Consider the following 26135-nt stretch of genomic DNA (forward strand, 5'->3'; position numbering starts at 1 on the left):
CACTTATTTCCTTTGTATAACTGATTAACTAAAAATGTTATGATTTGATAAAGGGAGGCCTTTACATAAGCAGAAGCTTTTTGGCCTGCCCTGCACAGTTTTATTTATTTTTGTATTTCTTTCTTATGTATGTATATTTTTAAGTGCGAAATAAATAACAGGGCTCGAAATACTGGGTGCATGTGCACCCAGTGCACCCAATTTTGGAGCTGTGCACCTGATTTTTTACTGTGGGTGCACTGGTGCACCCAAATATTTTCGTACGGTTTAATGTGTAAAGGTATCACTGCACACTAGTAGACAGCATATTCTTGACATCTAAGTGTAAGAAAATAATAAGATCTTTGTTGTAGTAGTTGTTTAAGATTTTGGTGTTAGAATTTGAGTTAATTTCTATTTTGAAAGCTTCAAAACTGCGTGCATGAGGATTTTTTAATGTCAGAAGAGACTGCCAAAAGACCAAGGCTTTTAAATATAATGCTTTCCTTTATTTCTTCCGTGGCGTTGATTTTTTTCTTCACCGAGGTTGATGTTAATAACACGCTGGGACCCTTATACGTCACTAGTTAGTCTTATTGAAATTCTATCGAGAAAATAAATGCACCACAGTAATTTTGTACACATATCTAAAAAAAAATTTGTTTGATTGATGATTAATTAATACACTTTTCATTCGAATTATTTTCATTTTTACTTTATTCCTATGGTTATTACTGTTTTTGACTTTGCAAGTAAAATATGAAAGCGTCGTCACCAAGCTCCCCTTTCAGATACAAGCTCAGAAGAGGAACAGTAAGGTTTATGATTAGGTTTTGCTTACAATAGTTACATTCTACTTTATTTTATGTGGTGCACCCAAAATTTTTTTGGTGCACCCAATTTTTTAGGTTGGGTGCACCAGTGCACCTGATCCCAAAACTGAATTTCGAGCCCTGAATAAACAATAAACAATAAACTGAAGTCATGTACCTATTTTTACACAATGGCAGAGTGAAGAAAGTCATGTTAAGTGCCTGAATCGAACCTGTCGGTTAGCCTAGCCACTCAATGAAACTCGGATAAGGGTTTTCTCACCATATACAAGTTTAAGAAACAAATGAATTCTTTAAGAGTTGTTGCAGTGTACCTGGTCCCTGTACTTGTCACAGGACACCGACAGGTGCAGGTTGGGAGGGACGGCCGCCCCCCTCACCGTCGCGCCCTCCTTCGCAGGGATCCCAAGATGCTCGGCAACACTGGCCGCCGTCGACCGCGTGGCAGTGGCGGTCAATCCCAGGAGGCATTGCACCCCATATCGCTCTCTCAACACCTGAAAATATCAGAAGAAAGTATAGTGGAGTAATGGGATATCGATGGTGAGATGGACTAGGCAGAATGCTGTGGAGAGTGCTTGAGTGTGTATTCATTCTGTGCGTTTTTGAGTGAGTGGTTGAGCGTGTGTGTTATCAATGTGTGTGCATGTCTGTGCCTATGTATGTGGATCTGCATCTGTATCTATCTATCCGGTTTAACCGCCCTTCGCCATAACACCAGCTTCACAGACACACGGCACGGTAGCAGTTGGTTATATTGCACCAAACAACTTGTCACATCTAACAAGATATGAAGTTCTGAACTGCCATGCGATGACTCAGAGACACGTCGAGCTGCATCAAAGTGTATGTATGAAAGCATAAGTTAATGAGTTACTCACCTTACAGAGCCTGAGATATGAAGGCCTGAAGTTGTGCGACCACTCGGAGACGCAGTGAGCCTTGTTGACGTGTCTGTACGTGTGTGTGTGTGTGTGAGTTACATGTGTGAGCGTGTGTTTGTGCATGTGTGTGTGTGATACTCACCTTACAGAGCCTAAGATAGGAAGGCCTGAAGTTGTGCGACCACTCGGAGACGCAGTGAGCCTTGTTGACGTGTCTGTACGTGTGTGTGTGTGTGTGAGTTACATGTGTGAGCGTGTGTTTGTGCATGTGTGTGTGTGATACTCACCTTACAGAGCCTAAGATAGGAAGGCCTGAAGTTGTGCGACCACTCGGACACGCAGTGAGCTTCGTCGATGCAGGCGAAAGCGATGGGCGGCAGGCGGTTCACGCCGGGCAGACAGCCGGTCCCGTAACCGCCGCCCCCCACCAGTGCCTCGGGGGAGATCAGAAGGAGGTGCACCTGAGAAAAACGAAGAGAGGCATTCTAACTTCAGTGTTAGTTAAAATCCTCCCACACCATTATTGATGTATAGGGCGGTGCCCATCTCCGTTTCATAGCCCTGGGCCACACTGTTGTGCAATCACTGTAGCAGGGGGCTAGTCCACTGGCAGTGAAGTGTGCCTCTTGTCCAGAGATGTCCTACCCGGGGCTTGAACCTGGGCCTTCTGATCCAAGTAATTGGAACCAGATGTGGTGAGAGACAAAGGCGCAGGCCACTACACCACAGGGACACCCCTGAGAAAAACGAAGAGAGGCATTCTAACTCAAAGGTATATGGCACGGCTGTCTCCAGGACCCATCCTTCCGTCCCAGGGCAGAAATTTGCCTGTCCCGATCCCTCCCAAAAATGGGATTGAAATACATTTTTGTAGCCCGATTAAAACATTGGCTCTCAAACATTAAGAGGGATGAAAAAAAATCAAAAGCTGGAGACGTATTTATGTATCTTGCAGGTTTAAATTTCTGATGTCGACGAAGGTTAGACATCCAGGTAATACATAAAATAAAAGTTACTCGAGCAACTGAATCGACTTTGTAGAGAGAGAGAGAGAGGAGTTCCCTACCATGCCCTCCAAGATCAAGCTGACGACGTTCTCCCGCTGTTTCTGCGACATGTTGGAGTGGAGACAGGCGGCCTTTAGCTTGGACGGCAGACCTGTCACCTGTAATGATTTCATATCATATTGATAAGTTTATTACAAACTCTTTTAGATTAAGTCTCTGTTATTCATCTACAGTAGAAGCCGGTTAATTGCACTACGGATTAACACACACTTCTGTCAATTGCACGGAATTATCCCTAAATCCCGAACCACTTGTTGTGGCAACAGGGAGAGATTTAGAAACAGGTGTTTCACTGTCAAGCTGATACTTTCATGGCATTATCATTATGGTTCATTCTTTTGTGTGGTGCAACCAAGACTTTTTCTTTGCACTTAAAAATTTTCAATTTGGTGCACCAGTGTCACTATTCCCAAAATGAATTCCAAGCTCTTAAAACCCACTTTTCTATCATTGCCATGCCACAAGTCACAGCCCACAAATCATTAGAAACGGTTTCCATCTAAGGCAATTATAGCTTTGAATAATCAGCATTTATATAAACGAACTCATACAGCCACAAGAAAGAAACTAAACCTTCTAAAGGCCTGCACAGGTTGTGGAAACCAGCACTTGTTGTTGGAACACCTCTATAGCCTACAAATCATTAGAAACGGTTTCCATCTGAGGGAATTATAGCTTTGACTAATCGGATCTGATATAAACGAACTCATACAGAAAACACCTGAAGGGAATTTCAAGCCCTACAAGGCCTGATGTCCCAGCTTTTTTTTTATTCTGTCATGTTTACCCAGGGTAGCCCTGCTATGTAGCCTGATGTCCCATCCTTGCCATGCCATAACTCACAGCCCACAAATCATTAGAGTTAATACAAACAGTTTCCATCTGAGGCACTTATAGCTTTTGAATAATCAGAATTTACATAAACAAGCTCATACAGCCACAAGAAAGAAACTATGCCTGCACAGGTTGTGGTAGCCAGTAGTTGTTGAAACACCTGTATAGCCTACAAATCATTAGAAACGGTTTCTATCTGAGGCAATTATAGCTTCTACTAATCGGATTTGATACAAACAAGCTCATACAGTAAACAACTGAGGAGGAGATTTCCCCACAAGAAAGGCGCCGCAGCCCTCTCAGACCTGAGCAGGTTGTGGTAACCAACACTTGTTGTTGAAACACCTGTTTCACAAAGTGCACAAAGCCCGGCTGACAAAGGCAGCGCGCCCGATCCGGACGTGAGAAAGTTTGGGCGAACAGGTGTGCAGGATCAAACGCAACAGGTGACTCAAGAACCTACAGATTCACAAGTACTTTCATGCTCCAAACTCCTGCAAAGTTTTCCAGGGACACAACACTGGGGGCCTGCCAGGGGTTTGAACCCAAAACCTCTAGATTCCAAGTCAACATCCCTAGCCACAAGACAACCTTGCCACCATATAAAAAAAGCAGGAAGAGAAAGAGCTGAAACCAGAGATCTTTCCAGAAACTTTTTAAAAGATTTTCAAACCTTCTGAAGATGTCTAAGTCTAACTGTGAAAGGAAGTAGCGAAAGTGTATTCTGAAAGTTGTCCTGATAAATCTTCCAAACAGGTGTGCAGGATCAAACACAACAGGTGACTCGAGAACCTGCGGCTTTACAGGTACTTTCATGCTCCAGACTCCTGCAAAGTTTTTTTTTGTTTCTACATGCACCAGACCAAGAAACTGGTGAGGTTTTTTCTCAACATTTATCACACACAACACAACAGAAAGCAATGACACACTCAAGCAACAGTCAGTGTGGTTACATGCATTGTGTAACTGCCATTGTCGGGAAAAAAAGTAACAGTTTCCTGTAATCTTATCTGCAGAATATACGCGTATGGTACTTTGGAATTCCCGTTTCAATATCAAAATTTTAATAGAAATTGTGGACATTGTATTTTGTTGAGGTCATCAGGTAAGCAGCAAAACATAGAAGAAACATTTTCTTTAAGAATGGCGCCAGTTTACATTAATGTTACAACTACAGGTAGTCATAGCTCTCATATTTCATTGTACCTCCGATTAATGTGGGAAAACTACAATCAGCAATAATCCACATGTTTGTTAATAGTTTGAGTGCTGCTTAGCTCGAGGCATGGAGTGTGTGTAAGTGGATTTCCTACTTTGCGGAGGGAGATTTATATGGGCAGGTTTGGTTTTCACAACAGTTCAAACTCTGGTGGTACCTTGAGGTTTGGGATTTAGTTATTTTTCAAAATTACAACGAAACTAACTTGGAAGCCCAAAATGTCAACCTGTTACGTTTAATCTCTAGTACTGGAGCAGTGTTCGAAAATTTGTATTTTCCTAGAACTATAGGATAATAGAACTCGTTTCCATCAAATACTGTATAAGCATCCACACTAGAGAGCCACACCTCGAGCACGTTAAAGAACCCACCACGCTTACAGTTAGATGTGGTGTGACAGGTCGTTCATTTGTAGAGATAATCAACTGTTGGAAAATGGAATTTCTAGTTATTGTTACTGTCCTGACTTCAAGACATCAAGAGTTAAGTTTTTAACACAATCTTCATCTTGAAATAAGCCAAAAAAAACCAAAGATTCCCCCGGAAGCCTTCGTTTCAAAGAAACAGTCTTCAATCGCCCACAGAATGTCACCTCTAATAAAAGGGACAGGTCTTCTTTTGTTGTTTGCTTGTTTGTTTTTCCTACACTTGACGTCACGGAATGCATGGGTAAACATTATGTACCTAACATTACACATTTCACAGGTGAACCGTGAAACACAGTACCAAGTTTGCCGGAACACACAGAAGTTAGAAATCTTACAGTTGGCATGATATTCCTTATCTACTAGCTGATGAAAAACACTTTCTAATCAAAATCAGCTTGATGTTGAGCTACACACCATTAAAGATTTGTAACATTTTATATCAAATATGGGATTACAAAAAGAAGATATCTGTCTTCAAAACAAAACTACAACTCTGCTGAACTCTAATCTAAACTTTTAGCTAGTCCATAACACTCTAAACCTGTTCAGGAAAAGGATGTTGTACTGCGTCTTCAATCCCCCACAGAATGACACCTGTGAGAAAGGAACAGGTCTGCTTTTGTTGTTTGCTTGTTTGTTTTTCAACGTCATAGAGTGCATGGGTAAAGTCTTCACCTGTACTTAACATTAACCATTTTGACAGGTGAAAAACAGAACCAAGTTTGCCAGGTTATCTGGATTTTAGAAATCTCACTGCGAAGATATTTTACAAGCTGATAGAAAAACCATATTTTCATAAAAATCATTCCATTCTAGTAAGTTGTGAAATACAGAAAGTCAGCTTCACATAGAAAGACCCATCGATAAAAATGTTGAGACACATGAATTTGTATTTGGGAATGCTAAAAGTTCTATGATAAGGAGAATCTCTGAGAATTAGAAATTACAAAACAAAACTGCAACACCACTAAAACTCTTATCCAAACTTTCAGGCAGTCAAAAACACTCTAAACCTGTTCTACAGGACAGACGGTGTTGCAGTGCACAGGAAAAACACCTGTGGAATGTTTGTGTAGCCGTGGGTGTTGGTAACCTCTTGGAAAGGAACAGGTCTTCTTTTGTTATTTGTTTGTTTGTTTTTCCGACAGTTGATGTCATAGAGTGCATGGGTAAAGTCTTCACCTGCACTTAACCTTATAGCAGTTACATATTTCACAAGTGAAATACAGACCCAAGTTTGCCAGATTGTCTAGAGGTAAGAGACAGTTGAAGAGCTATTCTACGATCTGATAAAAACCCAATCTTATAATGGAAATCATTTAATTTCAGTCATTCGTGAAATATCAGCTTCATGTAGAATGATTTGGGAATTTAAAAAGTTGACATGTTTTACAACAATGCAACAGCCCACGATTCTAATCCAAACTTGTACACTACAAACCTGTTCTACATGGCAAATGATGTTGCAGTACATAGAAAAAACACCTGTGGTGAGTGTTTGTGTATCCGCGGGTGTTGGTTACTGTTACTAGCACTGAACCATGTCCTGTACTGACTGGGCTTTTGTGGTCGCCTTAGCGAGACCTTGGAGAGGCAGGTAAATCATGGAACACCTGTCTGTGAGACAACGCGGTGTGCACACCTGTCCTCAGGTGGGTGTGAATACCTGGGGGTCGGGTTACCAGGTACACCGCAACAGGTGTTCTGGGGTTAAGGATGGTTAAGTGGCAAGGACACCACTTCCGGACGGGTAACTGACTCTCAAAGTTTCCGCAACACTTAGGTTGGTTTTCATTTTAGAATTGGCTACATTTTTTACATGTCCCTACTGGTAGAAGTCTCACAGTTGAGCTCCTGGTTCCAATTAGTTGCTATATTAGAAAGGGAAACCCGGGTTCAATCCTGGGCAGGACATCTTGGTTGGGGCTCTATCAGTTTATCCATTTCGGAAGGGATGTAAAATGGGGACCCCTTGTTAAAGGAGGTGTCTCAAGCACGTTTTATGTAGGGGAAGGGCTAGCAAACCCTCCCTGTAGAAAATATACCCTGCTACTGAAACAGCAAGGAAACGTGCCACCCTATGTGCCACTAGGCACTACAAGGGTCTGAACGAACGAACAAACATTTGTATCAAGACTCTTGATAGACACAGAAGGTAGGATTCAAACCACTTGTGTACTTTAAGTTTAAAGATGATTTTCTGCAATGAAACTTGACACCAGGTAACAGGTGGTTACATCAACCGACCTTGGAACAAAACAGTCTCCATATTGGTTTCATTTTTCATCATTTTTCCAGTGAAGGATTTTCATGCAAGGTCTTTATTGTTCAAGACCCTAAGGAAGCTCAGTTGGTTCTATCATAAGTGTTGAGTCCGTAACAACACCCAGTCTAGATCAGAGCAGATGGGCAAAAGTAGTATGGGAAAGGGGTGAAGTGTTTGTACCATTTAATCTACCTACTGTCTTACTCTATGAAAGAGTTGGAACTAAAAACTGTTTAATGCAAGTCAAGAACAGCCCAGGATTTGAACTCACACCCAACAAAATCTTTTGATATGTATGAATGACAAGTTTCCATGTCCCTGTTTAACAAGGTCTCTGATCCCCGAAATTGGACTACTTTTAGGTGGTCCATTAGATAATTTTTCCCAATGACACAAGCATTAAGAGTCCTGAGTGGTCTTCTTGGACAGGTTTGACTGTACGTTCTTGTATTGTAATTAGGCCAGAGGATAATTGTACCATTACAAGTCTCCATGTCCCCGTACAACAAGGTCCGTGATCCCCTAAATCGGGGAGTAACGTGTGTGGGAAAGTTTCCCACAGGTGAGACACTGCTCACCTGCCAACAGGTGTTTTCTTCATTGGAGACTACCTGTACCTTGGGGACCAACCACCGATGTCACAAGGGGGGTGGTGATGCCCCAAAAAATCCTCTATAAAGAATTGTATCTTGCTTGCAATTTGCTATGAGAATTTTCAACCAGGACGTGCAAACGTTTCCAAATCTAGGCTGTGGTTGTGACATTTTTTGTTACAGACCCTCCCACCATCGTTTGTGGGCGGCCCCTTAATCAAAACCGCCATTAATGGTGCGCGGCTAGATTAGCGGCACGCCTGTGCAGACTTACGTGATTTTCCCTGCCAATTACCTGATTGGGGGAGCGGAGTTTGGGCGATGTTTGTGAGATTAGTGACCGCGGCGTGGGCTTGCCTGTAATCAGATTACTCCGCTGAAAATACCACCTGTTGTAGGGCTTCCTTTTACAGGTACACTGGCCTACTTTCTGTGTAAGGTAAAGGTAAAGGTAGTCCCATAGGCTTTTTGAGAGGCCATAGGGCAGTGGGTATCCACTGTGGCTAGGGCACGATATTGGTGGGTGAATCCCTCATCAACATGACGCAACATCATAGATAGTGCTGGAAGTGCCACCTGTTGCAGGGGTTCATTTTACAGGCACACTGGCCTACTTTCAGTGTTAAGTAGAGGTAAAAGTAGTACCATAGGCTTTTTGAGAGGCCATGGGGCAGTGGGTTGTTATCCAATGTGTGTAGGGTACGATATAGGTAGGTGAATCCCTCATCAACATGACGCAACATCATAGATAGTGCTGGAAGTGCCACCTGTTGCAGGGGTTTGTTTTACCGGTACACTGGCCTACTTTCAGTGTTAAGTAGAGGTAAAGATAGTCCCATAGGCTTTTTGAGAGGCCATAGGTCAGTGGGTTGTTATCCACTGTGTCTAGGGCACGATATTGGTAAGTGGAGGCCAACATGGCACCACATAATAGTGATCAGATTTCAGCGCTGGAAGTGCCACCTGTTGCAGGGGTTTGTTTTACAGGGATGCTGGCCTACTTTCAATGTGTCTGATTCAGTTCTTCAGCACCAAAGGGTTGGGAGTTCAAATCTTCAAGGCTGTTCCAGACTTTTTCTAAACAACTACTTACAAACAAGGTCACACACCAGAGGGCCCAAAATCAACCATGACCTTTGTCTTCCCAACACCTATCCACAAACCAAATATCGTAACAATATTTTGCTGTTATGCTAACCACAGATACCCGAAAACACACAGACAGACAGACACACAGACAGACACATATCAATACCTTGCAATACAACACTGGAAGTGACACCTGTTGTGGGGCTTTGTTTTACAGGACGCTTGCCCACTTTCAGTGTGTTTAAGTTGTTCGTACACATTGCTCAACAGACACTTCGAGGGGAACTGGCATAGGAACAATAACCTGCAGGGCAAAGAATTTAGAAGGACTTAAGCTACAAGGACAGATTTCAAGGTCGTAGGGTGGATCCTTTGTTCTCGTTAAGGTGTGATGATCTGAAGGTCACAGTCCTGGAGGTGTCCCGCCAAAGGACACACGTAGCAAGCAACAAATATGTCTGGACTCTGTCAGTCACATTGAGTTTGGAATTACCTCCTTTAAGAGACTCTTGAAGTAATGGAAATGAACAAAACAAATGGACACGGACCATGAACCAGCTTTCGCCCTACTATATATTGTAACAATTGTATATTGTTGTACCATAAATATGTAATGATATATGTTGATAGAGTTATTAGGACTCAAATGACTGTGTATCTCTGTTATATTGTATCTGACCCTTACCTCTTCCCTCATGACCTCAATGAAAAGCGGCCTGCGTGCCGATTTGAGCTTATCATGAATAAACAAAGGTTCAAACAAACAAACACTGGGAGGTAGAAAACACTAATCACATTTAATGTTATGTGTGAAATGTAAGGCTGATGCTAAATGTACAATAAAGTCCTACATACTACATATATATATTGCAAATGAGGTAATCAGAAATATCTTTAAACTAAAAGATGAGATTTATAAAGAATTTCGCCACTCAAAGCGACAAGTGTTTTCTCTCTCTATTCCTTCTTTCCCACTAGTCTCTACCAGACTAACCACGCCGGCTATAGGGAGAACATTTGCTGGGGGACTTTGGCCATGGAGGGTTTCATTCACAGGGTTACAAATTTGACCCTCTCTCCGTAGCCGACTCCCTTCATACAATTGACTCTATTTGGCCAATTTCTACTATTTTCCCAGCGACACGTGGAGACTGGTAGAGCCTACTTTTCTACCCTCTCTCTGTCAAATAAGTTTGGTTTTTTTCACTGATGTTCCTTAGCAGAAGGCTGAATGCCCACAGTACTACTTAGATGAAGGTTAGAGACATCCAGGTAAACTATATTTAAAGATCCAATCTCTACGACAGGAGAAGACTCCCCCCCCCTTCCCTTTACTTGCCAACAGACACCTGTTCTGTGAGGGGTGCGTGTAATGAGGAAAGGAAATGATCTGATGTACCAAACAATGGCGGATGATAATCCCTTTCTTCTTCTTCTGTGGGCCGTTAAATACTACAACAGGATTATTCTAACATACAAGGAGAGTCATCTACCTTACCAAAAAGCGCTGTGGTATGTACTATGGGATGAAAACATTTAAGGATTTGTTAATTCATTGTCAATGAAGGGGTTGTCACATGTCAATATGTACTCAAGAAAGATTGTAAATATGTTATCTGATTGAAAAAATGTATTTATGGAAAAAATACATCCAGGTCCTATTGTTAGCCACCCCATGTTTTTGAGAAAATGTGCCCCCCCCCCCCCCAATTTTTTTTCAAATATTATTTTTCGCCTTCTCACCTGATCGTCCATGAGTGACACCAGCGGAGAAATCACCAGGGTGATGCACTTTGACCTCTGGGCGTACATGTAGGCGGGCAGCTGGTAGCAGAGAGACTTTCCCGCGCCGGTGGAGAGGACGACAAGGGTGGACATGCCTGGGGTCGGGGGGAACACCAACAATCTATTTCAAATCCTTTAACCTAACTTACTGAAATAGTACCTTCATTTAGATACAGGCATGTAAAGCGTTAGGGATGTCCCTGTGGCTCAACTTGCAGCAGCCTCACAGTTGAGGTCGTGGTTCCAATTAGTTGGTACCTGGTTCAAGTCCCTGAGTCAGGAGATTTCGGTTGGGGCTGCACCATCTTTCGGAAGGGACATAAATTGGGTGTCCCGTGTTTGAGGAGGTGCCTCGAGCACGTTAAAGGGGAAAGGCTACCCCTCCTGTAAAAATATACCCTGCCCACTGGTTGGGTTGGTACTTCGGGTGATATGGAATTCACTGTGTTGTATTCTCTATCTATCTTCTAGCCACACCTTTAGCTCTGTATAAACAAAAATGACAAAATGGTACCTGTGTTATGACACATATCAAGTCTTGTATGTACCCTGCAGGGCCTTTGTAGCTTGTGTAATTTACTTGTCAAGCATATGTCTTAATTGAAGGGCGGTCAAACGGTCTTTAAAAACAACATCTTGTTCTTACCAGACAGAATCCTTGAGACGGCCTCCTCTTGTCCTGACCGGAACTCCTTGTACCCCAGCTCTCCGAGGGCCTTCTTCACTTCCTTGGTGGAGACTTGAGGAGAGTGATCAAGACAATATCTTAGACACAAGTCAGACACTCACGAGACATAGGTGTGAAGGAATTTCCACAAATGGTAGCATAATGGTCTTCTTTGAACTGTTCATTTGTAGTGAAGTATTGGATTTACATTTTTCTTTTTTGAACAAGACTTGTCTAAACTCTTTATCATAAACAATTTTGCTGTAGATCACCACTTCAAAATGTTTCTGTCTACAAAGCTATATGCACAAAAAATAAAGTGGACTGAGCTGCTATAAAACTGTTGTCTTGTCTCTTATAATAATGTTTTTAAAAGATGTAACTTTTCGTCCTTGATTTAATTAACTGAGAAAATACTTGCATGATAAAATGCTTTTTAGTGTTTAAACATTGATATAATTGTAACTTTGTATGTTGATCTTACGAAGCCAGCCTTTGTAAAAACTATCAAAAGCCAGACTCATAAGTTTGCGGGTTGTTTGATAAAGATCCAATCCTCCATATTTGGTTTTCTTTAGACCACCCCTTACCCTGTAGTTCTCCATCCTCCGCAGGGGGGTAGAGGGGTTCCATGGGGGGTGGAGGGGGTGCGGGTTCGTAGGCAGGGGCGGGGAGGGACACAAAGTCCTCAGCAGGATGGGATTCCGCAGGAGAGTCTACAGTCTGGCTGTCTGCTACACCGGAAGCTCCAGCTTCTGTAGGGGGAGGAGTGAGAGAAAATCTGTTAAGCTCTCTGATTCTGGAGATCTGCTACTAGTACATCGGCAAATACAGCTCCTGTAAGGAGACAAAATCGGCTCAGCTCTCTAGTTCTGGATATCTGTTACCAGCAGAAAACCAAGTACAGTAGGGGTATCCTCACAACAATAGATAGTTTTAAACAACGCTTGCAGTCTGGTACACCGGCTATCTCAGATTCTGTAAGAAGAAATCTGTTCTGGTCTCTAGTTCTGGATGGTCCGACACTATCTGTTACTAACAGAAAACCAAGTACAGTATGGGCATCCTCACAACACTGGATAGCTTTAAACAACAGTCTGGCTGTCTGGTACACCGGCTATCTCAGATTCTGTATTGGGAGAAGTGAGAGAAACTTTGTTCAGCTCTCTGATTCTGGAGATCTGTTACTAGTACAAAACCAAGTACAGTAGGAGCATCCTCACTACAATAGGTAGCTTTAAACAACGCTTGCAGGTCGTTCAGTGTAATATAACCAGCTGCCGCCATGCTGTGTGCCTGCAAAGCTGCTTTGCTACACTAAAGGGCAGTTAGGGCGGCTATATAGATATGTACACTGTAGTAAAGAATGCACAAAGCATTTAGGAAATTCACATTAACCTTGGGGAACCTTGGGGTAAGTTACATTTTAACTGTTGTGACTTATCCTATACAGAAGAGTAGTAGAGTTGTAGAAAGGCCCTTGATGTCAACAGAGGCCACTAGGCTTTGAACTATTCATAAGAAAGAAGAATGTTCTGGAACCCTTTGATGAAAAAGAAAAGCCCTTACGTTCAGAATTCTGTCCGCCTGACTTGTCTCCAGCAGAGCTGGGTCTCCTGCCCACAGCCATCATTGCTGCATCCTCCAGCGACGGGAATGGGCTGCTGACCTCCATCTCTCCTTCTTCTCCTCCCTCCGTCTCCGGGTCATCATTCCAGTCATCCTTCGCTCGCTGGCTCACTGCAGAAAACAGTCATATCATGTATGAAAGACCAGCAAACCATAGTTTAGTGATTCATAGCTCTGCTTTTGGACCACATGGAATGGTGTACCGAACATAAATCTGCTGTAGGAGTTGCCATCTTCAAGTGGGAACTTTTGATTTTCAAAGAGAGCTACACCTTAACACTTATTGAAAATACAAGGTTTCTTTTCATCACTGAATAGGTGGTTACAACTACAGATATAGATAGAAATACAAAAACCACCTCTTCCATTAGCAGTGCACTTTGCTGTCCACACTTGCAGCCGACTTCCTAAAACTGGTCCCTCCCCATTGTCTATTTTCATGTTTCAATGTAGGAAGGTTCTACTGACTAATTCAGATAGATATACAAAAACAAACCCCACCTTTCCTGTTACCAGTACACTTAGTTGCCCCTAAGTTGGCCACATTTGAAGCACACATCCTGTGGTGTTATGTCTTAATATGAAACAAACAAATATACAAACATAAAGTCACCTTTCCCGTTAGCAGTACACTTAGTCGCCCAGTGCCCCTGCTGCCCACACTTGAAGCACACGTCCTGTGATTGGTCCCTCCCCTTCATCCTCTGCTTCCACATCATCCTGCGGTACTTCCCTCCCGTCATCTGGCCACCCTTCCGCTTGTACGTCTTCCTTTTCATGTTCAGGCGCACGAAGTTGTCCTTCTTAGCAGCGCCAGCCGACGAACCAGAGGATCTGGGGGTAACAAAGAACTTCCACTTACATGTACTTTCACTTTTAAAACACAAACTTTCATTAGATTCTTTTAGAGTCTTGAACAGTACGTCTTTAGTGAGTTGACTCTGACTAAAAAAAGACCAAATCCTGGTTGCCAAAGTGGGTCCTTTCAATCACAGAAATAAACAATAAACATACATACATAGGAAAACATTACCTTGGAGCAGAGAATCTCATCTTCATGTTTCCTGCTTTCTTGACTTCTTTCTCCTCGTCTTCTTCGATAAGATCATCAATACTCTTCTGTTTCTCTACAGACTCTTCCTTCATTCCTCCATCTGTCTCTTCCTCCTTCCCTTCTTCCACATCACCATCAAACTCATAGAGGTCACTTTTCTTGCCCGCTTTCCTTCCAGCTTTCCTCTTGCTTGATGTTTCTTTTGCCTCAGCTCCTGAAGACAATTTTCTCCTCTTTCTTGGAGCTGGTCTTCTTACAGGAGAACCTTCCTCGTCTTGCACTCGTGCCAAGTCATCTTCCAGCTCCTCTACTTTTCTTTTCTTCCGAGTTCCGACATTTACCTCGCTTCTAATTTTGTCTGGGCTACGGACAGTTTTAGTCCTTGGTGTTCTGGTCAATTCTTTAGCTTTAGAAATAGAAGCTGAAGGTGATGTTTTTGGTTCAGTGCTATCCTGTGGTTGGTCTATCTCCATGTCATCAGTTTCTAAACTCCCTCTTGCAGCTGCTGTACTGACAAGGCTGTAGTCCTGACTACTGGGATTTCTCCATCTCTTACCTTCAGTACGAGGTGTAGATGTCTTCTGAGAAACAAAGTTACGATCAACACTTTCACTAGTGAGAAATCTTGACTGTGGACAATCACTTGCCCTACTTGTCTCACTAACACCTAAATGTACAGAGGTAAATTCCAAGTGACTTTCTTTGTCTCTGCTTTTGGGTGTACACCAGTCTGTGAAAGTTTCTGCATCTTCTGAAATCTCAGCTCTGTTTTCAGTTGCTTGGACGGACTTCTTGTTTTCAGGAGTTGCCGGTTCAAACGTAGCTGTGTCGTCAGCGCCGGTGGCACACCTCTGCAACCAGGCGGTGTTGAATCTATTCTTCAGCTTGGCATTCAGCTGTCCAAGTGGGACGTTACACAACATCCCGGGTCGCGTGGTCAGTGGGGTCTTGTTGCGGACCATCTTCGGAGTCTTCGGAAAGAATGTAATTTCAGCTGTTCCATTGTTGTCGTCTTGGCAGGCGTCTTCCGTAGCACCTGGAGTTTCTCTGTTCTGTGTTGCAGCATGTCCTGCTGTCTTAGACGGTGTGCGGAGGGATGGAAACTTTCCTTGGCTAGAAGGGTTTTCCTTAAGACCGACCTTGGAGTCATCCTTGGTCGTTTTACTCTTGAGAGACGTGGGTATGTTCTGCAATACAAGACGAGAACTAGTGAAAAAACATGACCATAGACCATTATTGAACTTGACTTTAGTTTTCCAGACCCCTACCCAACATCATCACGATCCATCCACAGTTTCAAGAGTTGGGCCGTCCACAGACAGAAACACAGAAACAAACGGCACAGAAAACATAACCTTTTTGGCGAAGGTAACATGTTAACCCTTCATAGCCTTTTGAGAATCTCAATGTAAGTCTTTGGTTTAAACTTGAAATAAGCGAACGAACAAGCAAACAAACAAATGAAGCTGGTGCGTTATGGCAAGGGTGGTCATACCAGCTACTAGAATATAGATACAGATGAATGAATGACTGCTCCTTTACCCTTACAGACAGCAGTGAAGACTTCTGCTTGAGCTTCTTGCTGTACGTCTCGACCAGGGAGACCTTTGCCTGGCTCTTTGTCTCCTCTACATGGTCGGGAGTCGCTGGTTTGTTCAGACTCGAGCCCCACACGTCGTCTACCTGTTAACACATTACAGACTTTCTGTTGTAGTTGCAGCATTGAACTTGACAAAATGGTTTTCTAAGCACCAGTATATCTTCATGCATATTATGATTACGAATCAGAAATGGGTTCTACACCTAACGAGAAGACAACATCATGACTACTCTGAAGATCTTTCCTGAAAATAACATTTTGACTACTCTTTAAACTTTGATGGAGTTTATCTTGGCTATTCAATGCTGTACAATTGTACTAAAAGAAAATCATATCACCTTTTCCTTCTCCTGCTTTTTCTTTAAACTGTAGTACTCTCTGTAGGTGTCTGAAAAAGAAATCTTCATATTTATAACCTTAATATTGCAGCATATCCCCTACTTCAGCTAATGCCGTGTCAATGAAAGCATACTGATGACAGTCATGCGTGACATACAAGACTTAATGTGTTGCATTACCTTTTATGTCTTGAGGGGCCGCAGCGATGTCATCCTGTAGAGAAGAAACACGACCAAAGTCAAAAGTGAAGGCATCTGGCTCTGCAAGGTTCTATATGCACTTGTAGATATCAAGTTTTCTTGACTGTTAACACATTTTCCGACACAAACACGACTCTTCGAATGAAAGTTCATGTGCGTTGTTAGTTGGCAGTAGGACAGTCAAAAATTAATCAACATGTGCTAATTTTTCGTGTAGTACACAGCTTTAACTCTGTACTAAGCTGGCTCTTTCATTACCATGATGACAATAGTAAAAACATGTATGAGTAATTCTAAATAACATAACGAATTATAGTTGTTACAGTGAATTTGTTACCTTGTTGGGTTTGCGACTGTTTTCTGTCACAAACTCAGCCTCCCAACTCTTCAGCCGCTGCTTCAGGGTGGTGAGATGCTCCATGGCTGGACAGGAACAGAATCAAGACACACAAAAATTGAAAAGGGTGTGGCATCACGAGAAAAATAATGTAAAAGTTGAAGTTCAAGTGCTACAATGCTATGCTGAATACTAGTATATCCTAAAGTCAACATGCATATTACGTCATTCCACCATAGTTCAGCGCTGTCCTAGCCATTTGAAAATCACGTCATAAGCAGCTACTTGTGTCTGAGTCTGGACACAGTTTGAGCCTTATCTTGACCTGCCCTGTGGTAAGACTTTGAAGCAAATCTGCAAATGACTTGGAACTTGTTTGCTGTCGTCATTTGGCACAAGGATTTGTGCAAAAGTTAGGTGTGACAGGCCGTACAGTGTAATATAACCAGCTGCTGCCGTGCCGCGTGCCTGCGAAGCTGGTGTGTTACGCCTTTACCTCACACTGACTTGATCTGTGGAGCCCCCCCCCCCCCATGTCAATAATCTTAAGAATATGAAAACAACGTTGTGCAATTGAAGGACATGTAGATATTTCTGACAGAAGTCTTACTTAGGCATACCATCTGTGTGCACAGGGAATTCTGTTCACAAAGTTACCACAGCGACTCACGTCCAACTTCCTCGTTCAAAGAACAAGGAAATACTGGCCTGGCTAAACAGGGGGCGCTTTTAAACCACAACCAGTCGCGCAGAGGAGCTTGCCAAGTGCTGTATACTGCCAAGGAGGGGTCTGATAGAGTCTGACTCTAGCGTGATCCAAGCAAGCGTTGTATGAGGTACGCTCTTAGCATTTTTATCGTTCTCCAGGAAAATCATGCATGAGAATTCTGAGCTAAACGATGTATTAAAGTGTCTTGGGACCGTCAGGACGGGAAGTAGAACGCCCCCCTCCCACTTTGCTGCTTGGCTAAGAAAACTTCAAAAATATTACATTCTCCACAATGTCTTGCGTAGAAACTTTCATAACACGTAGAATGGAGTATCAGTATACATGGAATGTCATAAGTAACTTACTTAAGACGTTGTTTACCTCCTGTCGACGTGTCGAAGTTTTGTTTTTGCCGCCAAATCAGCAGGGCGCAGCCATATTGGTCACGGGCAGTGCGCAGGCGCGGCGCCGAGCATGACGGGTAAGGCGCGAAACGTGCACCTGTTGACCTTCGCAGCAGGTGACCTTCGCAAATGACAATATGCTCGTTTTCAGGGTTTTCTAGACTATTTTGACGCTTGAATTGATTTTTTGCATGTTTCTAGGCCAGTTAGTTCTTACGAATATGGGAAGTTTGTATTATCTGGGGGAAACTTGTGTGAAACCCCGTGCGAAATCAAAACAAGTTGCGATTTCACGGTGACCGGGTTTCTCACCAACATGCGAAGAAAAACACACCGTTTTAGCACGTTTTTCATAAATCCCGTGCACGCTAAGTGCGATAATTATGAGCGGAAACGCTCGATGCTAAGCCAATTTTCACTTCCCCCCTAATCCTGAATGAGAGACCCTTCGTTGCCCATTATCCCACAGAAGTAGCCGTTTCACACCTCCATTCAAGGTGAACGCGCAACACTGGGCTTCCAGACGATGCAAATGAACTATTCAAAACTTGTTTCCCGTGTTCTTTTGTCCAGGTACGCTTTGTCGTTTTGATACCCCGCGGCAATACACATAAAATACACAAAATGAACGGTCTGTTCATAAACCAAAGAGGTTCTTGGTTCGACATTGACATCGTGCTTCCCCTTTTCCACCTTTTTCAAGTTTTTGCCTTGTCATTAACTGTTGAACATTCTAGATTACACGTAAATGTTTATGTATATATGTGACAATGAGCCAAAAAGCTCACTATCCGAAAGCAGAAAGAAAGCGACACATCAAAACGTGTACTTATGATAACCGTTATTTCCACACCCCATATGTCATTCTAGTGCCTTGACCCTACTGGATTAGCTTAGCTGATCACTTTCGTCTACCATGTATGTCTACACAATGTGCTGTATACATTTCACTGTATATGTCACTTACATGTTAGTTAGGTTTATGTTAAACGACATGTATCTAGCCCCTCGGGGCACGAACATACAATAAAGGTCTTCATTCATTAAAATCATACGATTACCGAGAAAGGGAATGGTTCATGTTGAACATTTAGATTCACACTGATAGCGGAAAAAAACTACCAAACAACCGAAACCCCATATCTGCTTGCAGATCATACCACCAGACTCCTATACACACCGGCAGGTGTTCACTGCCCATAATAACAAAGGGCGCCGGACCGCTTCTGTCGGAATTCAAACCCTTTGTTATAGTTCAGCGCTCTGATAATAATACACACAGTCAAACACACAGGCGCGCGCGGCAAATCTGGTCTTGGCTGTAGCTATTTGTATCATTTCTTTAGCCACCTCTTTTACATATCTATACTATAGTACCCGGGCTGGCTATGATGGATGAAAACGCTTTTACAGTGGAGCACTAGTTAGGCATCTGGTTACATTTCGCACCGTCGCCCTTTCCAGGCCTTTTCTGAACGAAAGCCAACAGATACAAATAGGGCTAAGAACAAAGAAACCATGATAAAATGCTTTTTCCTGACATCTGCTCATATCCTGTATCATACTCATACGTGAAAATCACACACTCACGCCACCGAACAAGTCTAACCCATACAACCTCGAACCAAACCTCCTTGCTCGAACCGTTTCACTACCACTACCATACCTATCGAATCATACCTCGAAACCATGACCGAACACTATAGAGTATAGTATCTTCTTCAAAAATTCCCACACACACAAAAAAGATTGCCGGAGCCTCGCAAGGCCGATCGTGTGAGAGAGTGAACAATAGGATCGAGCCAGAGTATCATTATAAACACTTCCCCAACCTTGGAACGTTTAAACTGGACGGAAATAACGCGTGAGGCCGATTATGTTGTAATCACATGCAGATATCGTCTACTCGCGGTGTCGTACGATTCAAGCCTCTCGCTATCGCGCTCTGTGTGTTTTTCCCGGGTTTCTATTTGCGTAGGGACTCTGCGTTCAAATGTGTGTATGTAGTCGGATTTGTAGGAAGTTGTGTGGCATTAGGGAAAGTTTCCGTTTACAAAGCGAACCGCAAGGGTTGGTACTTTCTCCGCGGTCGGCGCAAGGTGTATTCTTACACACTCCCTTCCGTGAGAGAAAAGTCGGGGATATTACTAATACTGTTATAATATTTGCGTCTTTCTGAAACTTCCTGTCATTAGAGTGAGGGGGCTTAGGTCACGTTACGTGCATGAAATTTCAATTGAGTTCTTTATCTACAGTGCATAATGACGTGTCAGCCATGTGGCATTAATGCATGCGAATGAAAACAGAGGTTTCGCGGCGATAAAGACCGAATGACTGATGATCATCTCTGCATCGAACCCAACCTGTTGTCAATACCTGCGCAGATCTGGGACGTGGTGCGAGGCACGGCCAGATTCTAAACTTCCAACATGTGGGAAAACTCCGACATAAAGACTTGCTAACTAGTCTCAATTCTGCAGGTAACTTTGAGTTCACTTCGTCGTGGAAAAAAAGCAAGGAGTCAAGGACACCATAAAATGTCCTTCAATGGAGAAACGTAGGTTTTCTTAACACAATTCAAAGAATTTACTAGAATTGATTTCCCGGTATTTATTTTCCGTTTCCTTGCACCTTGCAGAGAATGTTCCGTTAAACTGATGAAAAATTCATTTTCGAGGCGGATACTCTTAGAATGGGGGAAAAGCGTCTGCAATGTTTATTTTTACCAGCAACGTGAAGAAATGTCGTCCAGTAACCCCGCTCCATCTAGCCTCCACCAGGCCCTCTTACGGGCGTATGAATCGTAGAATTCGGCAGAAAAAGGAATCATTAGCCAGTAGAGTCAGTCCACAGTGAAGATCACATTTCGCCCGCTGCAAGTGAAACCCTGGCGTAGTTAGTCTGGTAGAGACTAGCTCCATCTTGCCAGCACCGGTTTGTGACGTGATTGGCGTTCACACATCGTTTGACGCGGGCGCGCCGTGCCGCACGGCTGGGAGCTGATGGCCTCCAGAGCCGGGGAACGGCAGGGCGGAACGAGGGGTCTGACTAGCCTCGCTACGGGCTCAGCCGTGGATGAATAAAAAATGAATACTAGAGTGTAATCTTTATTACGTTGATGAAGGTTAGACATCCAGGTAGTAAGATACGCCAAAAATAGTTACTCAAGCAACTGGATAAAATTCTGAAACAGTCAGGCGTTTCAGACAGCATCCGCTAGCAGGTTATGTTTTCTGGGTTGTGTGTGTCTCTCTCTCTCTCTCCTTCTATCTCTCTCTGTCTCTCTGTGAGAGAATGTGAGAGTTTTGTAGAAATTGGTCAAGAAGACTATTCAAGGAAGGACATTGACATTATTCAGTTTATTTGGCCAATTTCTGCTATTTTTCCCGCCCATGAAAGTTGATACAGATTACCGATTTAACCCAATGGGGTGGCTGACAGAAAAACAAGGAAGTTCAATTCACACCTCCTTGAGAACACGCTACGATCTTCTGCACACTTGAAGATCGCTACTAGTTTTCAATCATATCAAGAAACGCCCGTCGCACAGCCTGTTACAGAGGCTAGTGTTAGAACTGTGTCTTGTGGAACGCGGGGTCTTGCTGCGCGCTGGGTCCGGCCGTCATCACTCCCGTTATAACTTCCAGCTGCCGAGACCCTGATCTAAACTCGGCGGGCAGCGACCACCTACCGCCCGAAGGACGATAACACCAACCTGCGTCTCCTTCACATCCACACCCACTTATCTGGACCCTGTCGTGTTATGCGCTTTTAGGAGCCAAAAAAAACAATTATAACTGATAATGTTTGCTGAGCACGGTTAACGGTTTCCGATTTGTGAACAGTTAACTTTTTTTCGCCAATCATTCACCCTATTCATGGACAATTTCTGCTTTTCTTTTCTTTTTTGGCACCAATGAAATCAGGTGGAGACTATCTCTCGTCATATGCATCCCACGGTGAACTTGGTTTGACCTTTCGCCACCCCAAAAGTACCTGTCGCGGCCGCTCTATTTTCTCACCACACTTTTTTTACAACCGCGAATTTGACCCAAATCTACACCCCCCGTATTGTTCTCAGCTATTGTTAGCGCCTGAAAAGATGCCGAATTTCGGCGTTCTAATGAGTTCGTGGCTCTCTTTTTTCCTAGGAACATCTGGAGCCGGCCAGGTCGGGGGAGGGCCGGGTCTGTTCGTCCCCCGGCCGGACCCCTACGCACTCCCGCCCGCAAATTCACTCCTTCATAAAGTTTACCTGATAACCTTGGCGCCAAAAGTCGTCAAGTCCATGCGTTTTGAGAAAAGAGAGAGCCCTAAGGTCCAGGAAGGAAGATCTTTGTCGTGATTTTGTCGTACACAGAACGCGCTGTACACACCAGCAGTGACAAACAGTCGCCATATGTTCAAGTTGTTTTGTATGCTGGTCCACAGAGAGTGATACACAATGGGGTATTGCCCGGTTCTCACGGTGTCTTAGCCTGGTTTCAACCAAGCCCCGTGTCCGCCCGCCGCCTGTAACGGCTATCCACCCACGGAGAGGGGAGAGAAACCCCCGAACAGCTGGAGTTTGCGTGATACAGACTAACGGTGTCTCTGCCCAGGCATTCCTACACGGGTTGGCACCGCACATAACGCACCGTACCTTCTAATCTAGCTAGAGATTCGTCTCTGTGCCATTTTGTAGGGTATTCGTTTGGCAAGACGTTCAAGCGAGAAAAAAAAAGCGTGGGTTGTTTTGTTTGGGGTTTGTTGTGACATTTGGAAGAAAGCGTGGCGACCGCCAAAATGTAAACTTGCATACGTAAACCGTGTCGTCTCCTAGCGTAAAATAACTCAACACTTCAGAACCGCCGTGAAAAATTAGAGGGCTAAGGTGCATGGAAGGGCTGTGTGGTGGTTTTGTGGTGGTTTTCTTTACTCTTGCTGACAGTGTTGTCAGGTTTAACGTCCCGTGGGGGCGATCATTCTCTCTCCCCATCTCTAATTGGTGCCTTTATAATTGAATCCAGCCATTTGAACCTTGATGGGACGGCCGCTCCGTATATTGTTATAGTAACACGTCTCCAAACTTTCACAGGTAAAGACTCGAGAAGTGGCACTCAAGATTTGCACCTGTCGGGCTGAGGTGTCTCGTTTCCCCGCCCCGGGGCACCTGTCCGAGCCCGCTCGGGCGCACAGGTGGTACCAATCCGGGCAGGCTTCCCCCGCGCCTCGGCGGCGTGCGCACGGTCCGGCCCCGGGGCGCGCCCGCAGGAATCCGCTCTGCATTCCGCGCGCGGTGCGCCCGCCAAGTGTCGTCCTTCCTCCACCCCATAAACTGCCGCGTCGCTTTGAACCCTCCATCCCTCATTTCGCCAAAGACCTCCTTGATGCCACTTGAGGTTCGGAAAATAAATAAAAGACTTGTTACGGCTGGAAGCGCTGAGAAAAAAAAACGTTCATTACACCTGTAAAATCCATCCGATTGGCTACAGTGACATCGTTACGTAGACGGGGCTTCCCAGCGTGAAACCTACCCCCTGATTGGTCGGCTGTAGGCGTGACCGAGCTGTGATTGGCTGCGGCTGACCACAAGTGTTTAATTTAAATCCACCTGACACCCCATCGGCAGTCAGTTCGCCACTTGCTCCTGGCATGCGGAGGCACGCGAGAAAGTGAAGTGACAGCTCGCTACAGCCACCGGACAAGTTTTCTCTCACCGCGCCGCTGGAAGAAAACAAATCTCACGGCCACGTTCAGTTCCAGTTTCTCCCGGTTGTTACTCTACCTTCCCTCGGAAACCATGCCTCGGTCTTTTCTCATTAAGAAGAAGTTGCACCACGCGACGAAGAAGCCACGTTTCGACGACTCAGGTAAGAAAAGTTCTCGAGAACGTGTCCTTGCTTGTAGCAGGTTGATTTTGCGCCACACGACCCGGCTACAAGGGTCCTCGACAAACCCGTGTCTTGGGTGTTCTCACGATACACGTATTCTCCTCGCCCTCTTGAGTCTAAGAAGGGACGAACAAACGGAGAGTAAGACGGCGAAACGAGAGTTTGGAGTGGCGCTAAGCCCCCATGTGAAGTAATGTTGCAGGCCGTGTGTTGTTGTTCCCCCGTTCTATACAACGTGTTCTTCCGGCGCCCTTCCGTACGCTTTTGTAAAGGGCGTCCGCGGCCTCGAACAACTTACCCCGGGGTAAAAACTCCCGCCATGCAAGGTTTATGTTTTGTCCGTAAAGTAGGTCCAAAAGCACGATACGTCCAGACAGAATTTTACATTTGTTCATGGTGAAAGAGCTGGTGGGAAAGTTGATAGAATTTGTTTAGTTCGTTAGGCCAGCTGTGGAGGAAATTTTTGACAGGATGTCGACACATTTCCGGGCGGTGTGATGTGTTTTGTATCTGTTTGTGGCCGCCACAAATGACGCGAACAGCACGTGTTGTTGTTGTTGTGTTTCTTCCGTAGATTCTCTTGCCCCGACTTTCGCCCTAAAGCAAGTCTTGATCTAGTTTTATCCGTAATTTCGTCAGAACCTCTGGGTAATTACCGTTCGCGCCTCCACAACAGAAGGGCGCTTGTTGCCTAACTCTGCTACGGGGGTGTCGGAAGGGGGTGGACCGGATCGTGTAAAGTTTACAAGTCTCAACAGATTACTTTTGGCATTCGCAACCAGATGTTAATGAAATCAACAGCCTAAACTTGGCTTGACGATTTACTGTGGGAAGCCTTGTGATGAAAATTCGATCATTTCTCGAATGTTCTTTGCTGTATTTTGTACTTTCTGTTCTTCGACGTGCGACACGAAACAGATAACTGTTCTGTCTCTGACCGCTGTTGTATCGGAATGAATACTAATGTGCAATTTTATGTGTTTTCGCCCTGCAGTGATCAAACCGTTCCCGGAGCTGGCGATCATCGAGCCGGGGCTGGTCGTCCCCCCGCCCGCGGTGTGGCCCGTCCCGCTGTGCTACCCGTCCGAAGCCGCGATGGAGTTCGGCGGTCTCCCGCCCATGCCGCTCTCCCCCGAGCCGCCGGCGCGGGCCTCCCCGCCGCTACCGATGGAGGCGGAGCTACCCGGCGGGGAGACCCCGCATGGCAAGCCGACGAAGAAGCGGACGCCGTCCGGTGGGAGCGGTGACCAGTCCCGTTACCAGTGCCCGCAGTGCGCCAAGTCGTACTCCACCTACAGCGGACTGACCAAGCACAAGCAGTTCCATTGCGTCACGCAGAGCAAGAAGGCCTTCAACTGCAAGTACTGCGACAAGGTGTACGTCTCGCTGGGAGCGCTCAAGATGCACATCCGCACGCACACGCTGCCCTGCAAGTGTAAGATCTGCGGCAAGGCGTTCTCGCGCCCGTGGCTGCTCCAGGGACACGTACGGACACACACGGGGGAGAAGCCCTTCGCCTGCCCGCACTGTAGCCGCGCCTTCGCCGACCGCTCCAACCTCCGCGCGCACCTACAGACGCACAGCGACATCAAGAAGTACAGCTGCAAGAACTGTTCCAAGACGTTCTCAAGAATGTCTCTCCTCACGAAGCACGAAGAAGCGGGATGCTGTCTTCCTAACCACTAGCCGTAAAGACTTGTCGTTGTGTATATGAACTTTGTGTACAGAGAGAAAACATAGACGTTGTGAAGAGAAAACAGGACCCGTCAAGTTCTGAAACTACATGTTCAGTTGACTTCTTCGTCGAGAGACTTTGCCATCGCTCGAACGTGCCAGGAATACTGACAGAAACTTTGTTTATTTGTTATTATTTATGACGTACCGTGGACACGGTATTCTACTTGTTTTGATTCCTCCGTGGGTGGAATATGTCCTGCCTAACCGTCAAGGTCGGTCGTTTCCGTTTTCAGAGGTTCCGGTCCGGTTTCGTTGGATCCGTTCCGGATTTTACACCCACCCAGACGGTAAAGATAATTACATACACAGTTTCCACATCTGTTAGAAAGTAGTAGATATTTCCGAAATGTACCGCTGTTTTTCCGACTTGTTTCCACGCCGCCAGTATTGCTTTGTAATGCCAAAACCACGGGGTGCATATTTGTGTAGCCGACATGCCAACACGGCCGCTCGTTCAAACTCTTCACACGTTGTGACGATTATGAATTTTGCGAACTGCAAAAGTGATTTGCAAAACATTTCTGTTGTGTTACGGATATCCGTAGCCGTATCGCGTAGGCGTGTTTAGGTTCCTTGTTGCTGAGACGCTGTGAGAAAAATGTAAATATT

The 26135-nt window shown here is 44.6% G+C and overlaps 3 protein-coding genes across 3 annotated transcripts in view; 1 reads left to right on the plus strand and 2 right to left on the minus strand.

Annotated features, from left to right (window-relative positions):
• Positions 1-1819, minus strand: part of LOC136438311 (ATP-dependent DNA helicase Q4-like) — a 34405-nt gene extending 32586 nt beyond the window's left edge. Inside the window, exons 1-2 of the mRNA XM_066433073.1 lie at positions 1694-1819; positions 1127-1309 (exon numbers count right to left, since the gene is read on the minus strand). Of these exons, the coding sequence (XP_066289170.1) occupies positions 1127-1309; positions 1694-1819 (309 nt within the window). The remainder of the gene's footprint in view (positions 1-1126; positions 1310-1693) is intronic.
• A 20-nt stretch (positions 1820-1839) lies between these two features.
• LOC136438313 (ATP-dependent DNA helicase Q4-like) lies at positions 1840-18100 on the minus strand. The gene is made up of 14 exons (XM_066433074.1): positions 17894-18100; positions 16804-16889; positions 16446-16479; positions 16266-16315; positions 15870-16010; positions 14307-15514; positions 13887-14107; positions 13214-13384; positions 12235-12399; positions 11624-11716; positions 10936-11072; positions 2763-2861; positions 1984-2157; positions 1840-1848 (listed from the first exon to the last, which is right to left on the minus strand). Exons 2-14 carry the CDS (start codon positions 16885-16887, stop codon positions 1840-1842), a joined length of 2586 nt encoding a protein of 861 aa, XP_066289171.1. The 5' UTR covers positions 16888-16889; positions 17894-18100.
• A 5413-nt stretch (positions 18101-23513) lies between these two features.
• LOC136438504 (zinc finger protein SNAI2-like) lies at positions 23514-25593 on the plus strand. The gene is made up of 2 exons (XM_066433314.1): positions 23514-23768; positions 24784-25593. Exons 1-2 carry the CDS (start codon positions 23699-23701, stop codon positions 25473-25475), a joined length of 762 nt encoding a protein of 253 aa, XP_066289411.1. The 5' UTR covers positions 23514-23698; the 3' UTR covers positions 25476-25593.
• Positions 25594-26135: the final 542 nt, after the last annotated feature.

Source organism: Branchiostoma lanceolatum, chromosome 7 (genome assembly GCF_035083965.1).
Source record: "Branchiostoma lanceolatum isolate klBraLanc5 chromosome 7, klBraLanc5.hap2, whole genome shotgun sequence".
Classification (NCBI taxonomy): Eukaryota; Metazoa; Chordata; class Leptocardii; order Amphioxiformes; family Branchiostomatidae; genus Branchiostoma; species Branchiostoma lanceolatum.